The sequence below is a fragment of the Aulonocara sp. 'chitande type north' Nkhata Bay genome, linkage group LG22, assembly GCF_057382095.1.
Source record: "Aulonocara sp. 'chitande type north' Nkhata Bay isolate Kocher_YH1m ecotype deep benthic linkage group LG22, A_spYH_male_GT1.1, whole genome shotgun sequence".
NCBI classification, from domain to species: Eukaryota; Metazoa; Chordata; class Actinopteri; order Cichliformes; family Cichlidae; genus Aulonocara; species Aulonocara sp. 'chitande type north' Nkhata Bay.
Genome location: NC_141364.1, coordinates 34,885,274 through 34,909,767, shown reverse-complemented (window position 1 = coordinate 34,909,767; position 24,494 = coordinate 34,885,274). Strand labels below are relative to the sequence as shown.

General features: G+C 43.0%; 2 protein-coding genes across 6 annotated transcripts; both read right to left on the bottom strand.

The window, feature by feature from the left end:
* Positions 1-1,632: 1,632 nt before the first annotated feature.
* Positions 1,633-9,170, bottom strand: ilf2 (interleukin enhancer binding factor 2). The gene is made up of 15 exons (XM_086281101.1): positions 9,029-9,170; positions 8,560-8,619; positions 8,204-8,246; positions 7,961-8,065; positions 7,793-7,870; positions 5,841-5,943; positions 5,065-5,130; positions 4,701-4,817; positions 4,502-4,580; positions 4,321-4,408; positions 4,134-4,195; positions 3,941-4,055; positions 3,691-3,781; positions 1,966-2,124; positions 1,633-1,817 (listed from the first exon to the last, which is right to left on the bottom strand). The coding sequence occupies exons 1-14, from the start codon at positions 9,031-9,033 to the stop codon at positions 1,973-1,975; spliced, it is 1,164 nt and encodes a 387-aa protein (XP_086137227.1). The 5' UTR covers positions 9,034-9,170; the 3' UTR covers positions 1,633-1,817; positions 1,966-1,972.
* A 1,986-nt stretch (positions 9,171-11,156) lies between these two features.
* Positions 11,157-21,362, bottom strand: LOC147304564 (uncharacterized). 5 transcript variants are annotated; one of them, XM_086280533.1, is made up of 9 exons: positions 20,888-21,362; positions 19,756-19,858; positions 19,465-19,578; positions 19,307-19,363; positions 17,756-17,893; positions 13,725-13,772; positions 13,422-13,535; positions 12,713-12,820; positions 11,157-12,298 (listed from the first exon to the last, which is right to left on the bottom strand). In XM_086280533.1, the coding sequence occupies exons 2-9, from the start codon at positions 19,849-19,851 to the stop codon at positions 12,194-12,196; spliced, it is 780 nt and encodes a 259-aa protein (XP_086136659.1). In that variant the 5' UTR covers positions 19,852-19,858; positions 20,888-21,362; the 3' UTR covers positions 11,157-12,193. The 5 variants fall into 5 exon arrangements, with proteins under 5 accessions (XP_086136659.1, XP_086136661.1, XP_086136660.1 ...); XM_086280535.1 differs by having other exon boundaries at positions 11,157-12,295; XM_086280534.1 differs by having other exon boundaries at positions 19,756-19,855.
* Positions 21,363-24,494: the final 3,132 nt, after the last annotated feature.

The window sequence follows — 24,494 nt, the reverse complement described above, 5'->3', positions numbered from 1 at the left end:
AGCTTGCTGCGAGACCTCACACTGTGCACATCTACTGTGGGTGTGGTGCCTGTTATGCAACATCCCCCAAAAACCCGAAGAGGAGAGTCCTGGCCCCTAGCCCTGCCAGTGTAGCAGAAATGATGATGATGCAGCAGCAGCCGTTCTTCTCTGCGTGAGTAGCTTAATGTTGTTCGTGTGTAATTTACGTTGAGTAGGCTAACCACGTTATTACATTAATGCATGTATGGTGAACTAGCAAACATCATCATAGCTACATGCGGCTGTCTTCTTGTTTGATGGCAGATACTCCCTTCACCCTGGCCAAAAAGGCTAAAATGACCAAAGAAAAAGTGGAAAACAGTTAAACATGAGAGGTTTTTGGACAAAGTTCGTGTTTTTCCCATTGTTTAAGCACTGCTTCCAGCCAAGAGTGATACCATATATGCCCCATAGCTGCAGAAAAGGCTAACATTGTTATCTTTTTACAAAAAACAGCTGAACATGAGAGGTTTTTGGACCAATTTTGTGTTCTCCATTCTTTAAGCACCGGTTTAAGCACCGTTTGAGCACCGGCACCGTTTCAAAAGTACCGATTTGGCACCGGTATCGGATAAAACCTAAACGATACCCATCCCTACTCATGACACCTGCAGAAATGAGAGTCAGGCTGGTTGGCCTATAAATGTCTCATTACCAACGTGTCACACAAGAAACATCTGATGATGGGTGAAACGACTGAGCTCGCAACGACCGTCGCAACCTTATTGTTGCAAAACATTTCGACGGCATTGGTTACAGAAGAATTTCCAAACTACTGACAGTTCTTGTGAGCACTGTTGGGCCATAATCTGGAAGTGGAAATTCCACAATAAAGTGTGCCGCAAGCTTCCAGAGTGAGATGAATTATCAGAAAGGTAGTCGAGGAGCTGAGGAGAGCAACAGGAAGACCTGGAATCAGCAGAAAACAAGTAAAGCTCACTGTTTAAAGTTTGCTGAACAACATTTAGACACACCTGTGAAATACTGGGAGGATATAGTCTGATGAGACCAAAACTGAACTCTTTGGATGCCGTAATGCACATGTTTGAAAGGCGCTGCATATCACCCCAAAAACACCGTAGCAGCAGTGAAGCCTGGAGGTGGGAGCATCAGGATGTGGGGCTGTTCAGCTCCCTGCACTGAAACGCCTGACAGAACTGAAGGAAGGATGGAAACATTTACAGAGACAACAAAAATTGCTGCCATCTATCAGGATGATGAAGATGAAACTGACGTCTCAAACCACGCAGCTGGTTTCACAGAAGGAAAATAAAGCATGGCCCAGCCAATCAGCTGACCCGAAAGAACCAAGTCATCACCAACAAAGGCTTTTGTATATGTATTAAATACATTTCAGTGACCATGTTCAATGTTTTCCCTGTGTCATTTATGGTTTGATTGGATGGGTTGTTCCTGACATCTGGTGTGAATTTTATGTCACATTGGTGATGTGTTCAGTACTTATTTTACCCACAGAGTGTGAGTGAGTGTGTGTTGCATAGATTTCACTTCCTACAAGTTTAATTGTAATGAGTGAGACGTGTGACCAGACCTGCGTGTTAATTCTTCCCAGTTCACCTTCATCTTTGCAAAGGACACAGAAGACTCGGCAAAACTAGAAATAAGTTTATGTCAACTGTTACAAAAAGGAAGTACAAACAAAACCAACATTACCATTTATATATAAAAAAGAAAAAGAAATCAGGGACACGAGGGGACCAGTGACTGTCGTACGAACTCTGCTGCTGGTCTTTCAGAGTGGTCAGGCTGAAGGGACGATAAATTACCCACGTTCACTGTGGAAGAAAACAGAGCGAGGTCGTGTTTGTCAGAACGAACACAGCGATGAACATTTTAGCCATATGATGAGAAGACTCAGCTCTTTAAGATACATGCAACTGAGCATTCATCCTGCAATGCGGTGGATGTTGGTGATGCTCGAACCTCTTCGTCACTCCTGTGTCTCCATGCTCTCGTCCTCTCCGTCCCCTCCTTCCTCCAAAGCTTCATCTTCTTCCTCCTTCCTCTCCGGAGGTTTCTCGTAGGCTTTCTCTGAGGGAGTCACGATCACGCCGTCCCATGTCGACATCTCTGTTGCTAGGTCTGCAGAAACACAATATTATTTTACAGCGGGTACAATTGATCAATCACAGCTCAGCATGAGATGCTGCTGTTCAGCCCGAGTAGATCCTGAGTGATTTTCTGAAAACTTGACCTCTGACCCTGACCTTACGGTTGAGGTCACTGAAATTCAAACATAGCAAGAGTTTCAGCGGCTGTTCCTACGGTGGAAATTTTAAAGTCCTAGACTGCCTTGTCCTCGAGTCATCATATTGTTGTCCACAGCGCCCAGTCTTCCCTGAGCAGCCTTTCACAGTGTAGATGTGTAAGAAAAACAAACGTTACACTCTTTGAGTCCCGTGTCAGTGTGTACACAGTGACTGCACCCAGTCACGAGGGTAAAAATGCTCATTCTAAACTGGGATTGTCCCAGAACACTTCTCTTTGCCTGGCTCCTTCACCTTTCATGCTGAAATGCACACTTATTAAAATAAACCTGCGTTCGTTTTAAATTAGATTCAATAAACTACCAGGCACACCGGTCACTGTTTCATTGTGTGTTTCTGGGCTGGTCTGTGTTACATTCTGTCAGGCTCTGTAGCAAACACGCGTTTCATCACAGTGGCTTTGTAGGAAACATGCAGTTAGATTACATACATTTATGAGCAACTGCAAAGTCCAAGATCAATTCAAACAACTGTATAAGATGAGCTTATTCAGCCTCAGCGTCACCGCTTTGTCAAACTGTGCCTGACAGGAAATAATCCAGAAACCACCGAGGCTCAGATTTTGAGAACATTACAGTTTAGCATCTTTTTCAACTGAAAATATTTGGCTTAAAGTTCAACTTTGTCAATATCTGTTTAATCCAATAAGATATTCTAGTTTGTATGAAGTACACAGTCACTAAAACCTGTTACCACAGAGTCAGCTATCAGACTGGTTAAAAAGGGGCAAGCTGACAATTACATGCAGTCTTTTTCTGATAAGATGAATTAACTGTGATAAACCTTCATGATGTATCGTCTACATCACCAGAACCAACACATTTAAATCAGCCCTGCCAGTTATACCAACTGCAGACAGAATGATGCTCGCAGCTTGGTGACGGCTGCCATGTTGCAGCTTGCTGAGGGACGTTTAACCAAACATTAGTGGAGGCATGTGTACATCTGTGAGCCTGTGTGTATAATTCTGACCCTTTATGGGCTTTCCAAAATAATCCAAACAGAAAATCCCAAATAAATTGTTGTGTAACTAAAGATGGATGCTGTGCAGCACCGGTCCAGCCTAGAAAAAGAGTCTTTAAAAGTTACAGTGACGTCCATTATGAGTGCATTCTGTCCATAATATTACATAAACACGCAGTTATAAATATGGACACTGACGTTATTTAGAATGTTTATCAAATATGAATACGGTCTATTTACACAGGTGTTCACAGATGTTAGATGAAGGTGACTCCATGATGTGTGCATTTGCAGTGTGTCCTAGAGACAGCTCAGCTGTAACGTGTGCAATTTAAACTGAGAAATCAGGTGTTTGTTCATTTAGCCCATAAACTATAGACTACATGTTAAGGTACAGAGAACAATGATGTTATCTTACAGCTGGCATCGCCCTCCAGACCGAGGATCTTCCTGTAGCCTCCGTGAGACAGCACCCTCACCAGAGTCTGAGCGGTGAAGCACACCATGTCCTGCACAAACACACCTGCAGTCACATCCTCGCTCAGAGCTGAATATTCTGTATTGTGTTGAGTGCGACATAAACATGTTTCCAGTTCCACAGACAGGATTAAGCTTGGCACAAATAAGAAACGTGACCTGCAGGAATAAAAAGCACTGAGCAGATCTACCTGCTGTTCTAGAGTCATGACTGTGTGCACTCTGAAGTTTCCACTTTCACAGGGGTCAGTGATGCCCACAGAGCCAGGCAGAAAGAGACCAGCAGCCAGCATCTGCAGGCAGCGCCTTCAAGAACAACAACAGAAACATTTCTTCCACAGCGACTACAAAACAGAGTGCAATCTGAGCAGAGTGACGACTGACCTGTAGGCCACGTTCAGAGACAGAGGCTGCCTGGAGGGGTTGTTCATCACTGCAGAGTGGCCCTAGAGAGGGAATACTCACTGCTTTATGGAACAAACCAACGTTTAACGTCCTTCCAATAAATAAGGACGTCAGCGTTGTGGACGTGGATTATTTATTCACTCAGGACATCATTTATGGAACTTACCAGCAAATCGAGGATCCAGGGCGTCAGGGGTTCGAATCCAGGGAAACGCAGCCTCAAGTCTTTCAGCAGGCGGATCAATACTTTGACTCTAAAGATCAGACGTGAAACAAACCAAGCTCCAGTGAGCTTATTTGTATTGTTACTGTGAAAGCAGACCAGGTAAAATACGACTTTTCCTCACGTTGACTGAGAGGCGTTCTCCTCAAACCAGCGAGCGTGACGGATGGCAGCGAGGGCACTCTGCAGCACCTTGATGTCCACTGAGGAGACAAGAAACAAAAGACATTCCTTTTTTTTTAAACAACCACAGCGCTACACGTTTGTACCAAGACTGGCCCACTGTGCACATTTGTGTCTCCAGACCAGATCAAAAGTCTCACAGTGCAGCTCGGGGTCCAGTTTGCGCAGGTTAGGAGGGACCGTGGTGATGAGGATCTTCACTGTAGCATCAGCTGAACTGATCTCGAAGCCAGTCTCATTGGTCAACATGGACAGCACTGAGAGGAGGAGTCAAACACTGTGTCAGGCACGTTTTACAGCTGCAAGGCTGAGAAGCACTTGGTTATAAGCTCTGGTCAGTGTCACAGCCAACAAGTCAAATGACTAAACCAAATGTTTTTATCCTGAAAAAGAAACATTTACTAAATCGAATTTGAATGAAAACTCTGAACATTTAGGACATGACACGGTCAGAGCAGGACTCGCCCACAAACGCAGCTATTCAAACACCACACGTCTGTTTACCTTCAGTAGGGTCTTGTGTGCGAAGCGTCTCCACTACTTTGTTACCGAGGGCAGCCACAGCCTCCACTGTAAAGAACAATGACCCTCAGAGCGCGACACAAAGGGGGCAAGAACAACCCACACAACAGCAAACAGTGCCAACAGGGTTTATATGAAATAGCGACCGATACAAAGGTTTTAGAAGCCCCGCCTTTCAGGTTGTCTCTATGAGCAACATCACACTGATGGATGGCTCAGAAAGTAACACCTGCTCAAACTGAGGACGGTCACATACATCTGGTTACAGCCCAAACTACATGTGGCTCAAAACCAAGACTGAAACCTGGTGCATTTGTTTTTATGGATTTAAAATAAACAGATGAGACTTTATCACCATAGATTCTTTAATAACGGCAAACAAGTTGCCAAATTATCCAAGTGACAAGAAGCAGCACAACGTAGAGCATTAAAAAGGCTTAGAAGTGATGTCTGTGAAGGTTCTCAGTCATCCAGCTCATCGCAGTTTAAGGAGCTTGGAAAGAAAAGCGTCTGGACTTCTTCAGGTTCTGAAGCTTCTTCAGTTCTAAGAGAAATTGGTGGAGAGTCCCAGGTTTGAAACCCTACTGGGGGATCTGGGACTTTCCACCAATTTCTCTTAGAACTGAAGAAGCTTCTCAGATGAAACGTCTTCAAGAAACCTAAAGAAGTCCAGATGCTTTTCTTTCCGAGCTCCCAGGCTGGTGTGTGCCTGAGCAGCAACTTCTCTTTGGACAGTAACTGTGCCATAAATTACTCACATGTAGGGAGAATCTTGAGGATTACAACCAGGTCAGCAACATTATGTCCGGTCGTCATGGTGCCCTTCTTGTAGGAACCCACCTGACGCACCTCTTCAATTTGCTGCAAGTCGACACGTACAAGATTACTGACACGAAAGCCATTATTATTATTATTATTATTATTATTATTAATTAGCTTATAATATAAATATGAAATCTGTCTAGAGCTGGGCGATAAGATTTTTTCATATCACGATATGTTTTTTTCATTTCAGGCGATAACGATATCTATCACGATATAAGCCAAATAACTATATTTGTAAGATTTAAATGTGCCGTTGCTCACAAGTAAAATGTGAAATAATCAGCAGCTTGTTTTTATTTAAATATTTATTTCCCATAATAAGTTCAACAGGGTAGATGTACTTAAGGAACATGAGACTTTTTCAGATAAATAAAGGCAAATATTGCAAACTACACAAAAGGCAGCCGCTAAAGCGTTTAAGTTTCAAAATAGAACAAACGAAACAGACTAAATTGTCAATTCCACTTAGAAACAAAATATTAATTCTAAAAATAAATCTTAGTTTGTTTTACAGAAGAACAGACAAAACTGACTAACTTTTGTCAACATCAAATAAACTGAGAACTAAAAGGAAATTCTCAATCTCTCCTTGTTGTATAGCTGAGCTTTTCAAACAGTTTTAACAGTTACTTTAGTCTGACAAAAGCCGAATGACGAATTAGCGCTTCCAGTCAGAGACTGAGGCTACGTCCACACGTACACGGGTATTTTTGAAAACGGAGATTTTCCGTTTTCGTTTTAAAAAATAATCCCGTCCACACATAAAGGCAGAAATGAAGGAAAACGCTGCTATGAACATGCCAAAGCAGCAGGTGGAGCTAGATTCCTAACCGTGCAGAAATGTTGGCCAATCAGAAGTCTAGAAGCCTCGGTGGGAAAAAGTAAACAAAGCTGGGGCATAGAAGCAGAACCGAGTCGTATGTGTGGAGGGACAGTAACTGTGTGTATATGTAAGCATTTAAACACTGCAGAGAGTAGAATTAACAGTATTGTAGAAATTCATTTCACCGAAACAATAACGTGGCGCACAGTGTGACGTCAAAAAATGCGCACACCTTTGACGCTGCGTTTTCTCCGTTTTTCTCGTCCACACAAATGCAAAAACTGCGTTTTCAAAAATATCCACCCTGGTCGGAGTTTTTAAAAATCTCCGTTTTCAGTGACCAAAAACGCCGTTTACGTGTGGACGAAAGGTGCAAACGCATAGAAAAATCTGTGTTTTCAAAAATACCCGGGTACGTGTGGACGTAGCGCATGCACCAGTTTATTGTATTTCCAGACTTGCTTTCGGCACATTTACAGTGCACGCTACTCTGTTTTTTGTCAGACTTGAAATAGCCGAAATACCTTCACACTACGGAACTTCTATGGCTCTTCCGTTCGACAATCTCTCCGGCGTTGGAACCATCACCTGTTTTCTCTTCGGTCACGCTCCCGGGCGGTACGGTGGCTGGCTGCTTCCCAAACAAATACACATGTGCGGATTGGCACTTGTGCTGTACGTAACAAGTCACGTGACGTGACGCTGCGGCTGTGATTGGTTCGGCTCTGCGCTACTTAATTTGGATTGGCTGTTCTTTTTTTTTTTTTTTATTAAGAGGACAAGAGCGGCGAGGTCTATCGCAATAGTTAAATTTTTCTATCGAGAAAAAGTTATATCGCGATACATATCGTTATCGTTCTATCGCCCAGCTCTAAATCTGTCCAATGGAAATGAAGCTGTATAGTGCACAGAGCACTGTTACTGCATTCAAGTGATTCAGTGTTGTTTCTAAACAGTCGTGATGTTTCAGCTCTGAGAGAACAGCTGACACACACCAGCGACACAAGCAGCGCGTGGACTTCACTGAAGCCATTACGACTCAATCGCTCATGTTCGACTCACCACTTCAAAGTTGCCAGGTGCAACAATCAGGTTGTCGATCACATTGTTGATCTTTGTGACCAGGGACAGGATGGAAGACTGACGGACAACGAACAAGGTTTGTGTAAGTGAACTTAAACAGCAGGTCAGGTGCACAGCTACTGGGTGAGTGCAGGCTCACGGACTGACCTGCTCCGCAGGGGTGGGGCTCAGGTCCTGGTTCCTTTTCAGCAGACACTCACTGAAAGCCGTCTCATCAGGTGCAGGCTTCACTCTGGGGAAGGCCATCTCACACTTGTGACAAACAACAGTCTGCTTGAGTACTTGCCTTTAGAACCACTCTATACTATTATTATACACTGACTGCTGGCTGACGTCTTGCTGCTTTGTAATTTGCTGAAGTGTCTAATTCCCACCACCACACATACTTACCACATAAAAGTCGAATGGGATGTGTGGGACAAATGGCCGGTACCTAAACAAAAATAACGTTTAGTTAACGTTTGGTTCAACAGCATTGCAGCTGCAGGGTCTTATCTCTGGCTACACAGCAGTGTTAGCGGTTTTCATTCCAGTTCCCGGGGTTGGCAGTTAAAGCACAACATTCAAGATTTCATAGTTCTGTTGTCTGAGAACAGGAACAGAAAAATGAAGCGTAGAGATTTCAGCATTTACATTCTGACACATTGGTCTGTGTAGTGCAATAAGCAGAGGGACAGGAGCACCGTACAGCGTGTGTGGTGATGGTGCTGTTGGAGCAGCAGCATGCGGGACTGCAGAGAACTCACCCCTGGACCAGTCCCCCGCGGGCCCCGAAGCGGCCGCCTCGGCCTCTGCCGCGGTCTCCTCTGGACACAAACACAACACAGCTGACGTTAGCGCGTGCACGAGCCAACATGTAACGATGCTGTGATGTAATGACTTAATGTAGAGACTAATGCACCACATCAGCGCTGCTTCACTGAGCGTCCCAGCAGGGTAGCTATTAGCCACAGATGCTAACATATGTGCACTACTGTAGCCTTCCCTACACCGAGAGAGCTCCTGCAACACTCCTCGGACTTTTGAATTCATTGAAAGAAAAAAGGAAACGGCGAGCTTTCAGACAATACACGCCACTGGCTTTAAATGACGAAGCCACTAACTGGCTGTGTCAGGCACTCAGAGCTAGCTTGTAGCACAGGTACGAGGTAAGAACTCAAAGACTTGATAGTACTCGACTTAAAACACATTGGCCAACGCGCTACACTCGGATACCTCATTGCGTACGACGTTTTGATTATTGTACGTGGAAAATCTCAGAGAATTGTTGAACGTCCCTCTGTGGACCGGCTCCTCGCTGCTGCCTGTTAGTCGTCGGCTTCTTCTGTTAAATGGGCGGCACACTAAGCTCAACACTGCCCTCCACAGGACATCTTTAGAATCACACTGCGGCTGGGATTCTAACAATGTAGACCACAGGTGTCGAACTCCAGGCCTCGAGGGCCGGTGTCCTGCAGGCTTTAGATGTTTAGAGGTTTGACTCCTTATGAAGGAGCGTCCAATATGCTTACAGCCTCTACACCCTGAGGTTTGCTTTGCTTGCTTTGTGATCTGTTGTCTTGCTGTTCTGTGTAATGTCATGTACTGTTTTGCTGTTCATATGACTCTGTTTAATAAACTGTTTCCAGAATAATCTTTTCTAGAGGATCTTTTTTGATTTTAATGGGATCTAAAACGCAGGATCTGCACATCATTGGCTGGATAAGGTTTTCATGTTGGCTTCAAAATTTGCAACCCAACAAGTGCACCATCACCTACACCACTGCCAGGGAATCTTATGCTTTCCTCCAGCGCACAGCAGAATAAAACCACCAGTTCATTGACTGGATGAGGTCCCTAGCCCAACAGTATGTGGAAGGCAAGAAAGTCTGGGTCCTCCAAGGACAGTCCTCTCAAATGCATGTCAAAGAAACTGGACCCACATTACTCGGGACCGCTTTTCATTGAAGAAATCATTAACTCTGTGGCTGTGTGCCCCAAATTGCCGACCTCCATGAGAATACATTCCATGTATATCAGTTGAAGCCAGTATCTTCCAGCCAGTTGTGACTCCAGTACATGTCAAATATCTTTGGGCAAAACACTAACCCCACGTTCTCTGACACATCCACTGGAGTATGAATGTGTGTGAATGTTATATAAACAGCACTTATGTATCCATATAGAAAAATGTACACGTATGAGTTGGTGTGAATGAGGCAAATTAAAAGCACTTTGATAGCTCAGAGTTGAAAGTGCTAAATAATAACCAGTCCATTTACCATCTGATGTTCCTTAGTGAGCTGTGCAGTTGTCATGGAACTGAAGATGTTCAAATATTCGTTCCTTTTAGCCTTTGAAAATCTGTTGTGACTTAGTCATATGATTTTTTTATTAATAATTTATGTCTTTCTGTAATTTATGCAGAAATTGCTCATGCTTGCAGCTTTCTAAAGTGACATATCAAATATTACTTTCATATGTAAAGTTATTACATGAAAAGGTGAGATGGAGTATGAATTACAAACTCTGTGTAAGCAGTAATCTAATCAAAATGAAGCTAACACCTGTGAGACTTCATCAGACGTGCAAATATTACAGTTGATGCTATCGTGCCAAAATAACTCAACACAGAAAAATGCCTAAATGTGTTTTGTATTTTATAGCATCTCACACCTTTGAACCTGTGCAAAGACTGATGCTGCTCAAGTGAAACGTCTCTGCTCTGAGCCATTGTGGGAAATGGAGTTATTCAGTTAGTGCGATTTAATTGCGTTTAATTAAGTTTTGGAAGCGAGACAGCAAAGGTAAGACAGAATTCATGCTAATGTTTGAAGAGTGGCGGAGCCAGGAAGGTGTCAGTGAGGGGCCAGGACGGAGCTGTAATCATTTCAGGTTGGCAGACATGTTTCAAATAAAATACACGGCTATCTCAGCACCGAAACCACAGACCTGTACAATGTTTGAATGCAGGTAGTGGTGGAGAAGATAAAATAATATTTGGTATAGCAAACTTTTTTTTTCCATATTTGTGCGGATAAAGTAACAAAGAAGCTTATGCTGTACTAATGTGGCCCCGTTCACAGATTATTCTGTGTAATACTGCTAAATTATTACTGAATTATTACTTGAGTTAAATGTCACTTTTTAGTTAATTTTTTAATTATATTCCACATATTAATGCAATAAATTTAATGTTGGCCATATTGTTGTTACATTATGTCACAAGAGTATGATGGACACTAGTCTCATAAACTACATGAGCTAATTTGAACTTTTTTCACTGTCTAGCTTGTTTTTCACCATAAGCAACATTCAGCTCTCCACACAAACATGAATTTAATTACACATAATCACACAAAGATAAAACAAAGCTTGACTTTATTTAGCAGAATCGTGGCCTTATGTGTGCATGCTGAGGAAGATTTACAATGATCTCAAAATTACATAGAAAAAAAGACAAAGCTGTGGTTAATATTGCATTAATATACAACCTGCAGACTCGACAGAACAACCCCGCGAAACAAAAATATTAGTAACAATTCAACATTTCAAGCTAATCTTTAGTGACTGGTGAGAGCGATTTATCTGTGCAGCAGTAATTTTATTTTCAGTGAGATTAAAACTTTCATACATTCATTTACAGTTAATTCTATATTATAGTGTTTTGAACAGAGGACTAAGAAGCCACACATGAAAGCAGTGTCAGGTAGATTTGATCTGCTAAGCTAACTGTGGAGATACACGTATCTGTTCTGTGCATTTAACTGCTCGGGTTTTATGAAAACCTCATCTTATTCCCTAATTTGCCAAAAACAATGAACAATTATGAGACTGTTATATTTTTGGAGATATTTCTCTCTTTGAGTTCTCATTGGAGAACATTTCAGTGCACAAGTAAGTCAGAGGCTTACACGCCAGCAGCTGATGAGAGAAACCCTGAGTTACAAGCAGGAGTGCTGGGGCAGGCGAACAGTGTGACAGAGGGGGCTAAAGCCGCTGCTTTTATAATGTTGACCAATTCTGTTCTTTATATTTCACAACTTCATTCATTTACTAAGTCATGTAAAGTTTTGATATTGACAGAAGTATAAATGGCATACTACGGCGCAGTAATGCTGTGTAAATGATGAATGAACCACTTGTTAATACCTTAATAAGGCTTAATAGTGTGACATTATTATAAAGTGCTACCATGTCAACGTTCGTAATAAAACTGTTCCATCATAGTTTACTGTAGGGACAGCAGCACTAACACTGATGCTGTGATCACAACATGCCAGAAACTTGTTAAACATTCACATTTATTTTCCAACATAACATACAGAATATGCTTCCCTGCTGACACTCAGCCGTCTCTTGTGACTGACATGACACCACTGTGAGCTCTGTGCGCTGAGCTCAGGGTTCTGCGGTTTCTATTGGCTCCACCTGGGGCTCAGTGGGTGGGGTGGAGATGTCCTCTACCTGCTCTGAGTCAGGTTCTGTCACAACTACAGCCACCTGCTGACACGAAGAGAGCAGTCCGGTGTCAGTGTATGTATCAGCATACTGTAGGTAATAGTAGAGGGTTAAAGGGCACGAGGTGAAAACCCTCGGGGTTCAAATCTGATGTGACGATCATAAATCAGATTCTTATTCCAGATCAGTAAAGGCACCGACAGCAGGCTGTAAACAAATCACACTTTTCTACTCTGAGCACTCAAAGTGTGTTTCATGCATGTGCATATATAAGTATATATATATATATGCACATGCAAGTTCATACAGCACCTTTAACCTATGCACAGATTACATTCATGCATACACTCACACACCGATTATGCATCGAAATCTGGAAGTCATTCTTAATGCTCTCACCAGAAGCAGGATCATTCAGTCACAGGTGCCACCTTGTATTACACGCAGGTGTTGTGTTACCTGAGTTGGCTCAGCAGCAGCTCGAGCAGACTGAACGGCCTGAACAGTCTCCACAGCTGGGACAGGTGGGGGGCGAGTTTGCGGATAGACGGGTCCCTCACTGGGAGTCTGTGCGACACATTCACACATTTACGTAGATTTGACATGTTGCTCTTTGAACAGGCCAACTTTAAACAGCTCCGTGGAATCTGATGTTTCATCCTGTTTCTAAAGTCAACCAGATGTTACCACAAAGATTTCTCTGCGGTTTCACCTGCTGCAGCACACGCATACATCTCTGTTGTGATGCTGTGGCATGCACGAGTCTTCATTTCATCAGAGTCAAACCACAACAATGACATGATGCTAAATTTATTCACAGATTTAAGGAGAAAACCAGGTGAGTTATCGAACTAAAGGCAAATGCTCTAACATGAATGCATATTTATCAGCTCTGTAACTTTTTAGTGGGTGCATTCTTGTTCAGTTAGGTTTTAATGCAGGGGTGGGGACCTCCGGGCCTCGGGGGCCGGTGTCCTGCAGGTTTAGATCTCACCCTGGGTCAAAACACCTGAATCAAAGGATTAGTTCATTAGCAGGCCTCTGGAGAACTTCAGGACATGTTGAGGAGGTGATTTAGTCGTTTAAACCAGCTGTGATGGATCGAGGACACATCTAAAGCCTTGAAGCCTGGAGGTCCCCACTCCTGCTTTAAGGTATCAAGGCTTACCTGGCTGCCACCAGCAGCTAGGACGCTGAGTCCAAACAGCATGGCAGTGATGCAGATTAGCAGCTCAAGCACCAGGAATATAACCAGTGTTCCCAGAATCCCATCAATCAATAGCTAGAGAAACATGAGAGAGACGTGTGTGAACATATATGATCAGAAAACCATGTTTGTTTCAGTGACAGTGATTGTTCTCACAAAAACAACAAATCTTTTGTCTGACCCAAATATATGTCTATCTTCTACATGCACACTTCAAAGACACGACTTCCAAAACATTAGTTATAACAACAGTCTGTCACTTACTTTACACTTTTGCTCGATCAGCCCGGTGCATTTCCTGAAACAATGTTGCTGCAGTGGACAGTAAAGACAAAGAAACATAGTCTCCTTTTTAAAAATGTGCAGGGTCAACTATGAAGTTATGTGATTCTATTAAAGGAAAACTACATTTATACCCTGCTGACAGCTCTGTGCATGCTGCATTACATGCATCATCCGTGTACGTGGCCATGTGACAGTTTTATGTGGTCAAAAATCGACCGTGTAAAAAAGTTGCACTCCCTGTTTTCTACAACACATTCAAAACATTGGAACCACATTCACAGACTGTATCTTTTAACTTGGCGACCCTCTTTGCCGTTCACAACTCAGCAACGTTGTGGTGCAGCTGATTTTGTGACGTGACTCTGCAACATGTAAATGTGTGATGTTTCTGTACTGTCTGTTTCTCAGAAAGAGAGAAATGTTGTTTACAAGACGTGAGTCCAGTTCTTGTTAATCAACAACTTAACATACGCTGCATTTCCCTGTTGTATTGTGTTTCTGATACCACCAGCACCACCCCAACATCCTCTCTGGCATCAAAGAGCCACTGTTGATATTTAACAAAGAGGTGCAGTATCAGCTTTAAGATGCACAGCACAGAAACAGGCAGGGCTTAAAGGGAAGATCAGATGTAGAGGCTGCGATCACCTGATAGTCACTACTTTTTGTGCAACTGAATTCAACAAGATATAAGCAGATGTTTCATGAGCTGTGTGGCTGATTTTCCGGACACTATAAAGTTAGTAGAAAAGGTCGAATTCAGTGAGTGAATCTAATCAGCATCAACCTTAAATATAAATTGATGTCGGCTACTGTCGTGTACATTGGTGTGAACGTCACCACAATCCTGCAAACTGAGCAGTTTATCCTGCAGCAAACTTGCAGTGGTGCGACCATGTTTCCATGCAAAGTTTGCATAGCACAAAATTAGCACATTTCATTTTGTTTTGCACAATCATAACCCCAGCAGCACATCATGATCTGATGCAAGAACTTTCAAATGAATTAGGACAGTAAGTGTCAAATGTCACTTTCTGATCGGTCCTTAAGTTTCCTGTTAATCTCTCCTGACGTCTTTCACCTTCTGTCAACATTAACAACGTTTTCTTTCTATGCCCAGGAAATAAACAACTGTACATTTGGTTAGCAGACATACTGCAACAACCTAACTACACTGTGTGTTGATGATGACCTCCCACTTAAACAACAAACAGCATTGTTTACGCCTGCTGCTGGATAAATCTAACACTAGAAAGTGCAGATCACGACTTTATATCTGCGCTGTGGCTGGGAGCAGATATAAAGTGGTGGCTGTAGCTCAGGAGGAAGCGCCGGTCATCTACTGATCGCAAGGTCGTGGTTCAGTCCCTGGCTCCTCCTAGTCTGAATGCCAATCTTGGGCAAGATATCAGCCCCACGTTGCTCTCCGATGCATCATCAGAGTATGAATAGTAGATAGCAAAGACACAAAGCATAGAAACAGTGATTGTTGCATTGTACGCTTTGAATAAAGCGCAGTTCATTTACTGTGAACACGTGACAGGGAGGTGAAGAACAAGAGGATGTGTTGATGGTGGAAGCGAGCGAATGTCTTTATGTTATTATTACTGAGCTGCCACCAAATACTAAGTCCTCTGACAGTGATATATATTAATGTGCCTTTCAGATTTAATTGGTCATCAAGTGAAGGTCCCAGAACAACATTCTGGATCATTCCGGCACACCTTAACCCCTAAACATAGATTTGTTTTGGCAGCTGGCCTTATTTCACATGCATTTATTGAGGTTTTGCACTAACCGGGCGACCGTGGCTCAGGGGGTTGGGAATCGCATCTGTAACCGGAAGGTCGCCGGTTCGATCCCTGGGCTCTCTGTCCTGGTCGTTGTGTCCCTGGGCAAGACACTTTACCCTACTTGCCTACTGGTGTTGGCCAGAGGGGCCGATGGCGCGATATGGCAGCCTCGCTTCTGTCAGTCTGCCCCAGGGCAGCTGTGGCTACAACTGTAGCTGCCTCCACCATGTGAGAGTGAATGAAAAGTGGCATTGTAAAGCGCTTTGGGTGCCTTGAAAAGCGCTATATAAATCCAATCCATTATTATTATTAACTCACGTGCCATTTTGGATGACAATTATGGTGACGATGCAGGATCAAATGTGGCAAGTGGATGCTAGAGATCGATGGCAGTCGCTGGGAAAATGGTTGCTAATAGTATGATGAAAGATTTCTAAGGTCGAAGGTCTCTAACACATGTACTGAAAGGGTACATGTAGCACTTTAAACACAAAATACAACGGGCAGAAGATTCATGCACAGGAATGTGTGATGAGCTGCTGCTGTAGTTTAATATAGGACATATTAAACTTAACAACATAAGAAAATCAGTCACTGTCATGAATCCCTTTTTTGAACATTAACATCCACCTGCACCCACCTCCTGCTTCATTATTTTTACAGGAATGCACATTGAATTTGGCGACTGTGCATTCAAAATTGTTTTAACCCTTTCACCGTGGTCACTACAGTTACAGCTGTTCAAAGGCTGTTTCCCTGTGTTTGTGTCAGTGTTGATGGTGTACTTGCACATTAACCACTACATTGGACACTGGTGTGTCACTCCACACCCTGCCACCCGCTGCTCGTTTAATGTGACTATAGATGTGCGACGCGTTTCATTGTAATTGTTGTTATTTAACCCTGTCATGCATGAATTATGACAACCTCGGTCAAGATTTTTCTGAAGTATTCTTATTCATCTTTTCATGCCTAGAGATGAATAAGAATACTTAAGAAAAGGGATTAAAGTTAATCAAGTTACCATCAGCCAATCAAGCTCTGTCACTAGCTTAAATCTACTGTAGCCTACTTGACAGCCGAATCTAGTTCAAGTGAAGTTTGAATTTTTGACCATTTCTACTGAAGCAGGTTTGTGAGGTCTGGCCTGGCTTGCAGTCTCCGCTCTTGCACCACTGCATCGCATGCTTTGCGTTGCTCTTTGGGTTGTAAGGGGGGATGCGGCTGCTTGGCCGTGGAAACCTGTTCCATGAAGCTCTCTACGCACTCTTCGCGAGCTAATCTGAAACTACATGAAGTTTGGAGGTCTGCAGCAGCTGACTCTCCAAAAAGTCGCTTCCCAATCGCTTCCACTTTGTTATAATACAATAAATAGTTGACAATGAGGAAATTTCATGAGTGGACGTCTTACACAGGTGGCATCCTATCACAATGTCTGTAGAAGCAGTCTGCATGCATAGCTGTTTAACTGTCTACAGCTGTGGAACATCTGGATTCAGTTCATTACGTTTGGCATTACAGTGCATGTCTGTGCAGCTTTTCAGGTCAGGGTTGTCTTAACAGCTTGGAAAAAGAAGGCTCAGTGTTGTGTTTTGTTCTACCACCAGCAGGAGTATCTTGAAATTTTGGGAGCCCCCCCACAGCACTATGAAGCCCCAGTCATCCAGGCCCACAGACTGGTCAGTGACCCTCTGGCAACCACCGGATATCCCAACAAAAGCAGTTGCTCTAGCAGGCTGTTCTCAATCAATGCTCAAGACGTCACATGAAAAACACTTAAAATGACAAAAAGAGGAACTGCCAGGATAACGGCTGCTGACATGACTGTAAACGTACTTACTGTATCTTTTTTCTAGCTGGACTTTCTTTGATAAATATCTTTACAGCATGTCCTGCAAACATTGTTTCAGTCTTGCACCAGGCAAGACAAATTTATCCCAAAAACGTCAAATCCCAGCATCTTAGCCCCAAACCTTTGCTGGTGATGTTTTTTAGGCAGTTTCTATTTGACAAACTGCAAGTACATCTGAACGATATTATGTTAGATGTCCTGCAGATGCTGCTCCTAACCAAAGTGTAACACTGTGTGCTGCAGAGCCAGAGAGTGTCACACATTGTCATCAAAGACAGTTAATATTCGGCCTTAAAATATGAACACTCAATAAATCAATGTTTATGTGTTACTAGCTTCTCTCTGTTGTTATTTAAAGACAATACCACAGCATGTAGCTCCAGTTTACGGCAGTGTTCACAGTGGTAAGAGTCCTGGCGGTAGGGGAGGTGCTTGGACATTAGACCCAGGGCAGCGGTGGCAAACGCAGCACTGATGAGATGAAGCACCAGGACACATTTCACCTGCAAGCAACAATCGTATTATTCAGACACAAACCACGCACAACCTGTAAGGCTAATGTGTTATTATGCTACGTCAAGTTGAATCACTTTTGAATGTGACTGTCCAAATGGGACGTACACTCCACCTTTAAAGTGTCCTCCTTAACAACACTGATAACATGTTCATGCACGTTTTCATGAGCCCTGACTTCAGTTTGACGTGAGGAGTTTTATCCAGATGCCGGTCGCTTATTCTCCTTCGTTCGTCTTTTAGATGAAAACACTTATCTTACAATCCTTCGTATCTTGAAGATGCAGTTAAAACGTGCCTACATAGCAGGTGAACACTTTGTTCTCTTCTCATCCACAAAGTTAAAGCAGAGAAGAGTCAACTTTCAGTCAACAGTTCAATTGTTTCTGACAGTGTAAAGATCAGGGACACAGGTCTGCAAAAACCTGTTTTTTCTGCTGGGATATTTTTGGTGATGTTTTTCAGGGAGCTGAATCCAAAAATGACCTTCACTTCCCTCCACCATGTACAGCTTTTTTGGCAAAGCGTGAGGAGTTTACATGAAAAAAGCACAACAGTGATGAAAAAAATCAATATTTTATTACAACTATGAATAATTTTTCTTACAATTGAACAAAGAAAAAAACTTTTCCTTCATGATATATTTATCGCTACATATTTACTCTTTTTGTCTGAGAAACTTCACACTTTTGCTTTCCATCCTCTGGTTCCCTCCTCACATTTTCCATTTGCATTTCTCGTGAGTCTCGCTCTTAGAAATATGAAATTATTAGAAGAAATCATTTTTGGATGTGTTTTTTTAATCAGTTTAAAAAGGGAAATTGTTTATTAAACTAAAAACACGAGTTTTGCAAGAAAACCTGATGAGATGGAATTTTGAAATTATTTTTCCTGGTTTCAATCTACATGAAACAGTCAGAAAGTCCTACGCAGCTCTTTGGTTGTAGACCTGTGCTATTGTAATTCTTAAACACCCGACATAAAACCTGGATTAAAGCTGAAAGTCTACACTGCTGGTAACTGGTTGAAATGATTTTTCTCATTATGGATGCATCTTGTCCTCATCCATACAAACAGAACCACTGCCTTTTGTTCTGCTGGTTCACAAACAAACCCAAGAGAAGTGGTTTGTTTGTAAAGTACTACATATCTACAGATTCTTCAGCTTGATATCATAAGTTCCCCCAAAACTAACTAAGAGATCCTAAATCAGCACATAAATAAATGGCAAAAATACACCGATTAGAAATAGATTTAAGGATAATAAATCAATTAGAAATTTAAAAAGCAGATCAGAAAAGAATTTATGCAATGCAAATATAGTTACATACAAGGAACCCTGAACAGCTGCTTTTGCTGACTTTGAATGCAGAAATGCATTTTCATGCATGGCACAGACTCACCCAGAAAAGAGTAGGTCTCCTCCCACTGTGGACCAGCACTGACCCAGACACAGTCACCTGGTGCATTACAGTGAAGTCAGACGCAGCTGATGAGTATAACATGATGACGTGACCTGACCAAATCTAAAAGTAGCTGCTGGAGCTTTCGCCACACTGACCTGTACGACAACGATGAGGAAAAGAGCCACATCTCCGGTAAAGTGGACTTCGTGAACCTGGAGCACAGACGCGCTCAGACAAAGGATCAAAATCCCGATAACAATCTGGATGGCCTGAGAAGAGTCGCCAGAAAAAGTCATCAGCACATCATGCAATACATTTGAAACTTCTTAATGAGGAAAAATGCACTGAATATGTCCCAAATATTGCTTTGAAAATACCCAAGTGTTATGTATAAACAGACATCTGTTCCTATGTACACGTCACAGACTTTGAATGGTTTTCTTTACCCCTAGAGTCTTGGGCTCCATCTTAAAGAGGGACTGTCGCTGTCCCTCAGAGAGCGTCCCTGCTGGAGGCAGCGGATTCTTTTCTTCATGAGCCATCCTGCTGCTGACGGGGAAACAACAGCTTTCAATATACAGCCCAGAACAGCAGGTAGAACAGACTGAGTCAAAGTAAAGAGACGCAAAAGAAAAATGGATCATATTTAAACAGCAGGACTGTGTCCATTCAGCACGTGGTGCTACTTTTTAAACTGCTGCTACAGCTGCAGGTGCATGCTGTCCCGTGTTAGGATCCAGCTGCAGGTGCATGCTGTCCCGTGTTAGGATCCAGCTGCAGGTGCATGCTGTCCCGTGTTGGGATCAGTGCACTTGGACGGGCTGCTGCACTGAGATGTTCTCGCCTCTGTCACTGTGGACTCCATGTTCTTTTTGTTTGCCTTGTATCCTGACCTCATGTCTGCTAGTTGGAGGTGTTGTGCATCCACCTACAGGCTGCTCACGGACACATGCAGGTCCTGCAAAGTACTGCAAAACTGAAACTCTCTGATTACTGTATTAGTAAATTTAGGGTACATCAAGAAATCATCAAGTCTTTACTGTTTCCACTATAAGATCAGTGAACCTGTCCCCTGTATAAAACTAAAATGTCTCCAGACTGTCTCTGTCAAGGTCACAGGCTCGACTTTTAGCAGTAATAACACTGATGGATCAGCAAAGGAGCGATGCAGCTACTGGCAGACTGCAAATCTGTGATTATCATAATGATTCATGTGCTGACTCATTTTCCAGATCGAGCCTTTAAATTATTGTATGAATGAGCTAGAATGTATGAATGCATGTGTAGCCTACAGAGACGCTGATGATGATGTTTCTGCAGTTAAAAATAAAGCAGAGCTGCGCAGGACCGCAGTCAGATCTGGCACCGCTGCACCACAACATGAGAATAACATCACACTGCCTAGTTTTTGGACATTCCCACACATCACAGTGTTTAACTCACACTGATGTACATATATCTATATATTTATGAAGACGAAGAAAAAAGAAAAGGGAAGAACAAACAAACAAAATGAGAAAAATAAAAAACCCGCAGTGTCCATAACCAAGCACCGATGACTGCAGTGAACGATCTTACCTGAGCTGTGTCGCGTTTTTCCAGAAGATACTGAGCAGCTTTAGGAAAGCACCAAGCCTGCCGTGAGTGCGGATGCTCTGCAGACTGCAGCGGGGTGTGTTCGGGTGTATCCTGCCCCTGCAGGAGACTGATGCTGTGTCATGCGTTTCACATGCACGAATGCAGGCAGAGGAACCGTTAGCAGGCTGTCCCGTTACTGCACCTTTAATATGAACACCAGCGAACCTTCAAGAACCGTCTTTCCGTTCTTGACGTCTGCGCTCGGTCGTAAAAACAAATTTGAAGTTGTGCTGAAGTGTTAAAGACTTAATGTCGCCATCTACGAGATTTTGCCAGAGTAACGTCAGTGGCAGATGTAAGATATTAAAGTTAGCAATAAAAGTAACAGTAGATATAACCGGTTATTATTTTGTTTCGGATGTTATTACTGAAGCAAGAACCGGAAAGAACACACAGCTCATCTGAGATTTACCAAAAAACATCCCAAACAATTCTGAGAAAAATATTTTGTGATGCAGTGATGGGATTTCCGGCTCTTTTTAGAGAACATACTCTTTCGGCTCGACTCACTAAAAAGAGCCGGCTCTTTCGGCTCCCAAGCGGCACTTCAGGTTGTTTTGTTGCTTTAATTAATTTATTATCAACAACAATATAAAATAAGATTTAGTGCATGAATAAACTTCCTGAAAACTTTATCATCCACAACTGAAAATGGTTGGAAATTAAGTGCAGTCATTTTTGCCAACTCTTCATGACTTGAGTTCTGTCTTGCTGGGTCACAGACTTCTGCAAAAACCGTCTCATAGAGCTCTGGGTTGTTTAGGCGCTTGTGGTGGTGTACTGCATGATGCTGTAGGTGAAGCAGCAGCAGTTGCAGTAGACACACTGGCACCTTCATTAATAACCCACTCAACTGTGTTTTATCTTCCCATTGCACTGATGGGTGGACAGTTCTCAGGCTGCTGTGCAGGCTGTATGTGGAGCTGGCTCTGTATGATATCCTTTTCTTGCAGACTCTACACTCTGCCTTTGTATTGTTAATATAATTGAAATGGTTAAAGATTTTACTTCTTTTCTTGGTGTCACTTATTTTCTTTACTGTACCTTTCTAAAGTGTCGATGCTGTCTCTTGCTGGTGCTCCTGGCTGTCTCCTCCCTCCTGCTCTGTTCCTGTGCTGCTGTGACTGCCAACAGTGGCTCAACCAGTTATTAAGTTCAGGGGTCAATCACTTTTTTATACCAAGGCACGTGCAGCTTTTCCCGTTAATAAATGAAATAAATGAAATTTTAAAACTGCCTTTTGTACTTACCTGGGTTATAAGATAAGATAAGATAAGATAAGATAACCTTTATTAGTCCCACACTTGGGAAATTTGTTTTGTCTGATAGTAAAATTTGTTTGCTGATTTAAAACTTCAAACAAAAAAAATCTACTTAGTGATTTCTTTGTTTCTTGTGTTTTTTTTTTCCAGGGTGGAAAGATTGTACAGCATACATTATTAATGACATTAAAAAACAGGAAATGTGTGCACAAGTTTGAATTGATTTTAGACTTTCTTTAATTCGAACAGGGTCCAAATTATGCATACAAACTCAAACATGTATATATACACTCACTTTTTTTAAAGGGTCGTGCTGAAGGGTCTACAGTGCCTTTTAACTTTACAAGGCCATTAACTTCTCGTTAATGATCGGAATTGCTTATAAGTGGTACTTTCTCTTTGCCAACATAAGAATTACTCGTGTGACAGCACTCTGACTGTCCAGTACTCAGAACAATGGGGACGTTCAAGGAACTGGAGAAGTGGAGGTCAGCCAATCAGAAGGCAGAAGACCAAGAGGTCATGCTGGACTGACAACCACAGGGAGCCATGGTAAGTTTCCTTCAAAGAGTCTTCCTCAGTACTTTCATACTTTTTTCTGTAACTGTAAATTAAAAACGACACATTCTCAAGTTTTATTCTACAAGTTCTCACATTCTACAACAAAGTCCAGCAACTGGGCTCTTCAGTTTCCAGATGTTTATAAGCTGCTGAAGAAGAGAAGATGACACACGTTACAATACAACTTTACTTATATAGCACATTTAAAACCGAAGGTACACCAAAGTGCTTACGTTGGTAAACATGGCTCTGTCTGGCATATTCCTGCCATTAAATTCAAAATAACTTTTCCACTCCTTAAGACATTTTAATCAAATCTCAGGATGTACCGAAATCCCCTGATCACATTATCTCAGTGGACAAACACATCAAGTTCACCATGGAGGATAGCCTGTGAAATTCCCGTCAGCAATGGGGGACATTTAAAGTCGACGTGTACCGTAAACCAGTGCATACGGATCAGGTTGCCATCCATTGGAGCACAAACTGGGTGTCATCAGGACGCTACAACACAGAGCGAACATCATCCCCACAGACACAGCAGCCAGGGAGGCAGAAGAACATCAAGAAGGCCCTGAGTAAATGTGGTTATCCCAGCTGGACTGAAAGCTCCAGCCGATCCAGGACAGAAGGACAACCGGTGCCTAAGAGAAAACCCGTAGTGATGCCTTATATATGTCAGGAGAATCAGAACAGCTGAGACGCATCTGTGGCTTTCAAACAACCAAACTGGTCCACCCCAAGCACGGGGTCCCCAGCACACTCAGAGAAATATAGTATACACTGTTTAGTGCCAGGACTATTACCATGATCTATGCAACAAGGGGAACACAAGAGGAAGATTAACAGCCTTAGTGACCTCGTCCCTACAGATGAGCAAGTTGTTCTCCTCATCCTCAGACTGTTTCTCCTCTACAGAAGACGTGTTAGTGGTGAAGAGGTCCTCAAAATACTTCTTCCACTGCCCAACAATGTCCCCAGTTGATGTCAGCAGTACCCCACCCCCACTATACCCCATGTGAGTAAAACGCCACTTTTTCCTTCGGGAATTGCTAACTTATTTAGGTAGAAGGGTTTATGTGCCCCGTGATCTCAGAGGCTATGTTGACGAGGGTCTCCCAAGACAAATAGGTCCTGGGTGATGGGGCAGACAATGAGTGATTCAATGGACTCCCCCGAGTAACAAAACTTCATGAGCTTTTCTGTCTTCAGGTCGGTGTATGTAAATACACTTTACTTACTTACCTGTGTCCCTGCTTGGGAAAGGGTTACCGGGGTCCTACCTGGAGCCAGGCCTGGGGAGGGAGTGCAATGGAGAGTGCCTGGCCCTCTGGCTTTAGCCCATGGGGCCTGGCCAGGTGCAGCCTGCAGAAGCTGCATGGTCACTGTAGGCCCACCACCAGCAGGAGGTGGTGTTAGGGTTGGGTGCATCGTGTGTCTGATTGCGGTTAAAGGAAGAGCACTGATGGACCAATCCCTGCTATTGAGACATACAACATCACCTCTTTGGTAAGGAAGGGGGGACACGGCAGGGGAGGATGCAGGACAGGCTTAGCACACCTAAACATGGGGTGTGCTGGGAACCCCCTGGCAGAGGGGTAGCCTCTCAGAAGCAGCTGACACGTATCAGCAGGCCAAGCGAAATGCAGCCCAGGTGGTGGTTGAAACAAGAATTCCAGCATGTGAGTTTGGAGAGGCCGTCGAAAAAGACTTCCCATCTGCTT

Coding starts and splice junctions, on each gene's coding strand:
- ilf2 (XM_086281101.1), bottom strand. Junction 4,581..4,700: donor ACTGGACCCCGAGCTGCACT/GTGAGACTTTTG, acceptor TTGTCTCCTCAG/TGGACATCAAGGTGCTGCAG. Junction 4,056..4,133: donor TCTCTGAACGTGGCCTACAG/GTCAGTCGTCAC, acceptor TTGTTCTTGAAG/GCGCTGCCTGCAGATGCTGG.
- LOC147304564 (XM_086280533.1), bottom strand. CDS start 19,851: ATGGCTCATGAAGAAAAGAATCCGCTGCCTCCAGCAGGGACGCTCTCT. Junction 19,364..19,464: donor TCCTCATCGTTGTCGTACAG/GTCAGTGTGGCG, acceptor GTAATGCACCAG/GTGACTGTGTCTGGGTCAGT. Junction 12,299..12,712: donor CTGCTGCTGAGCCAACTCAG/GTAACACAACAC, acceptor TCTTCGTGTCAG/CAGGTGGCTGTAGTTGTGAC.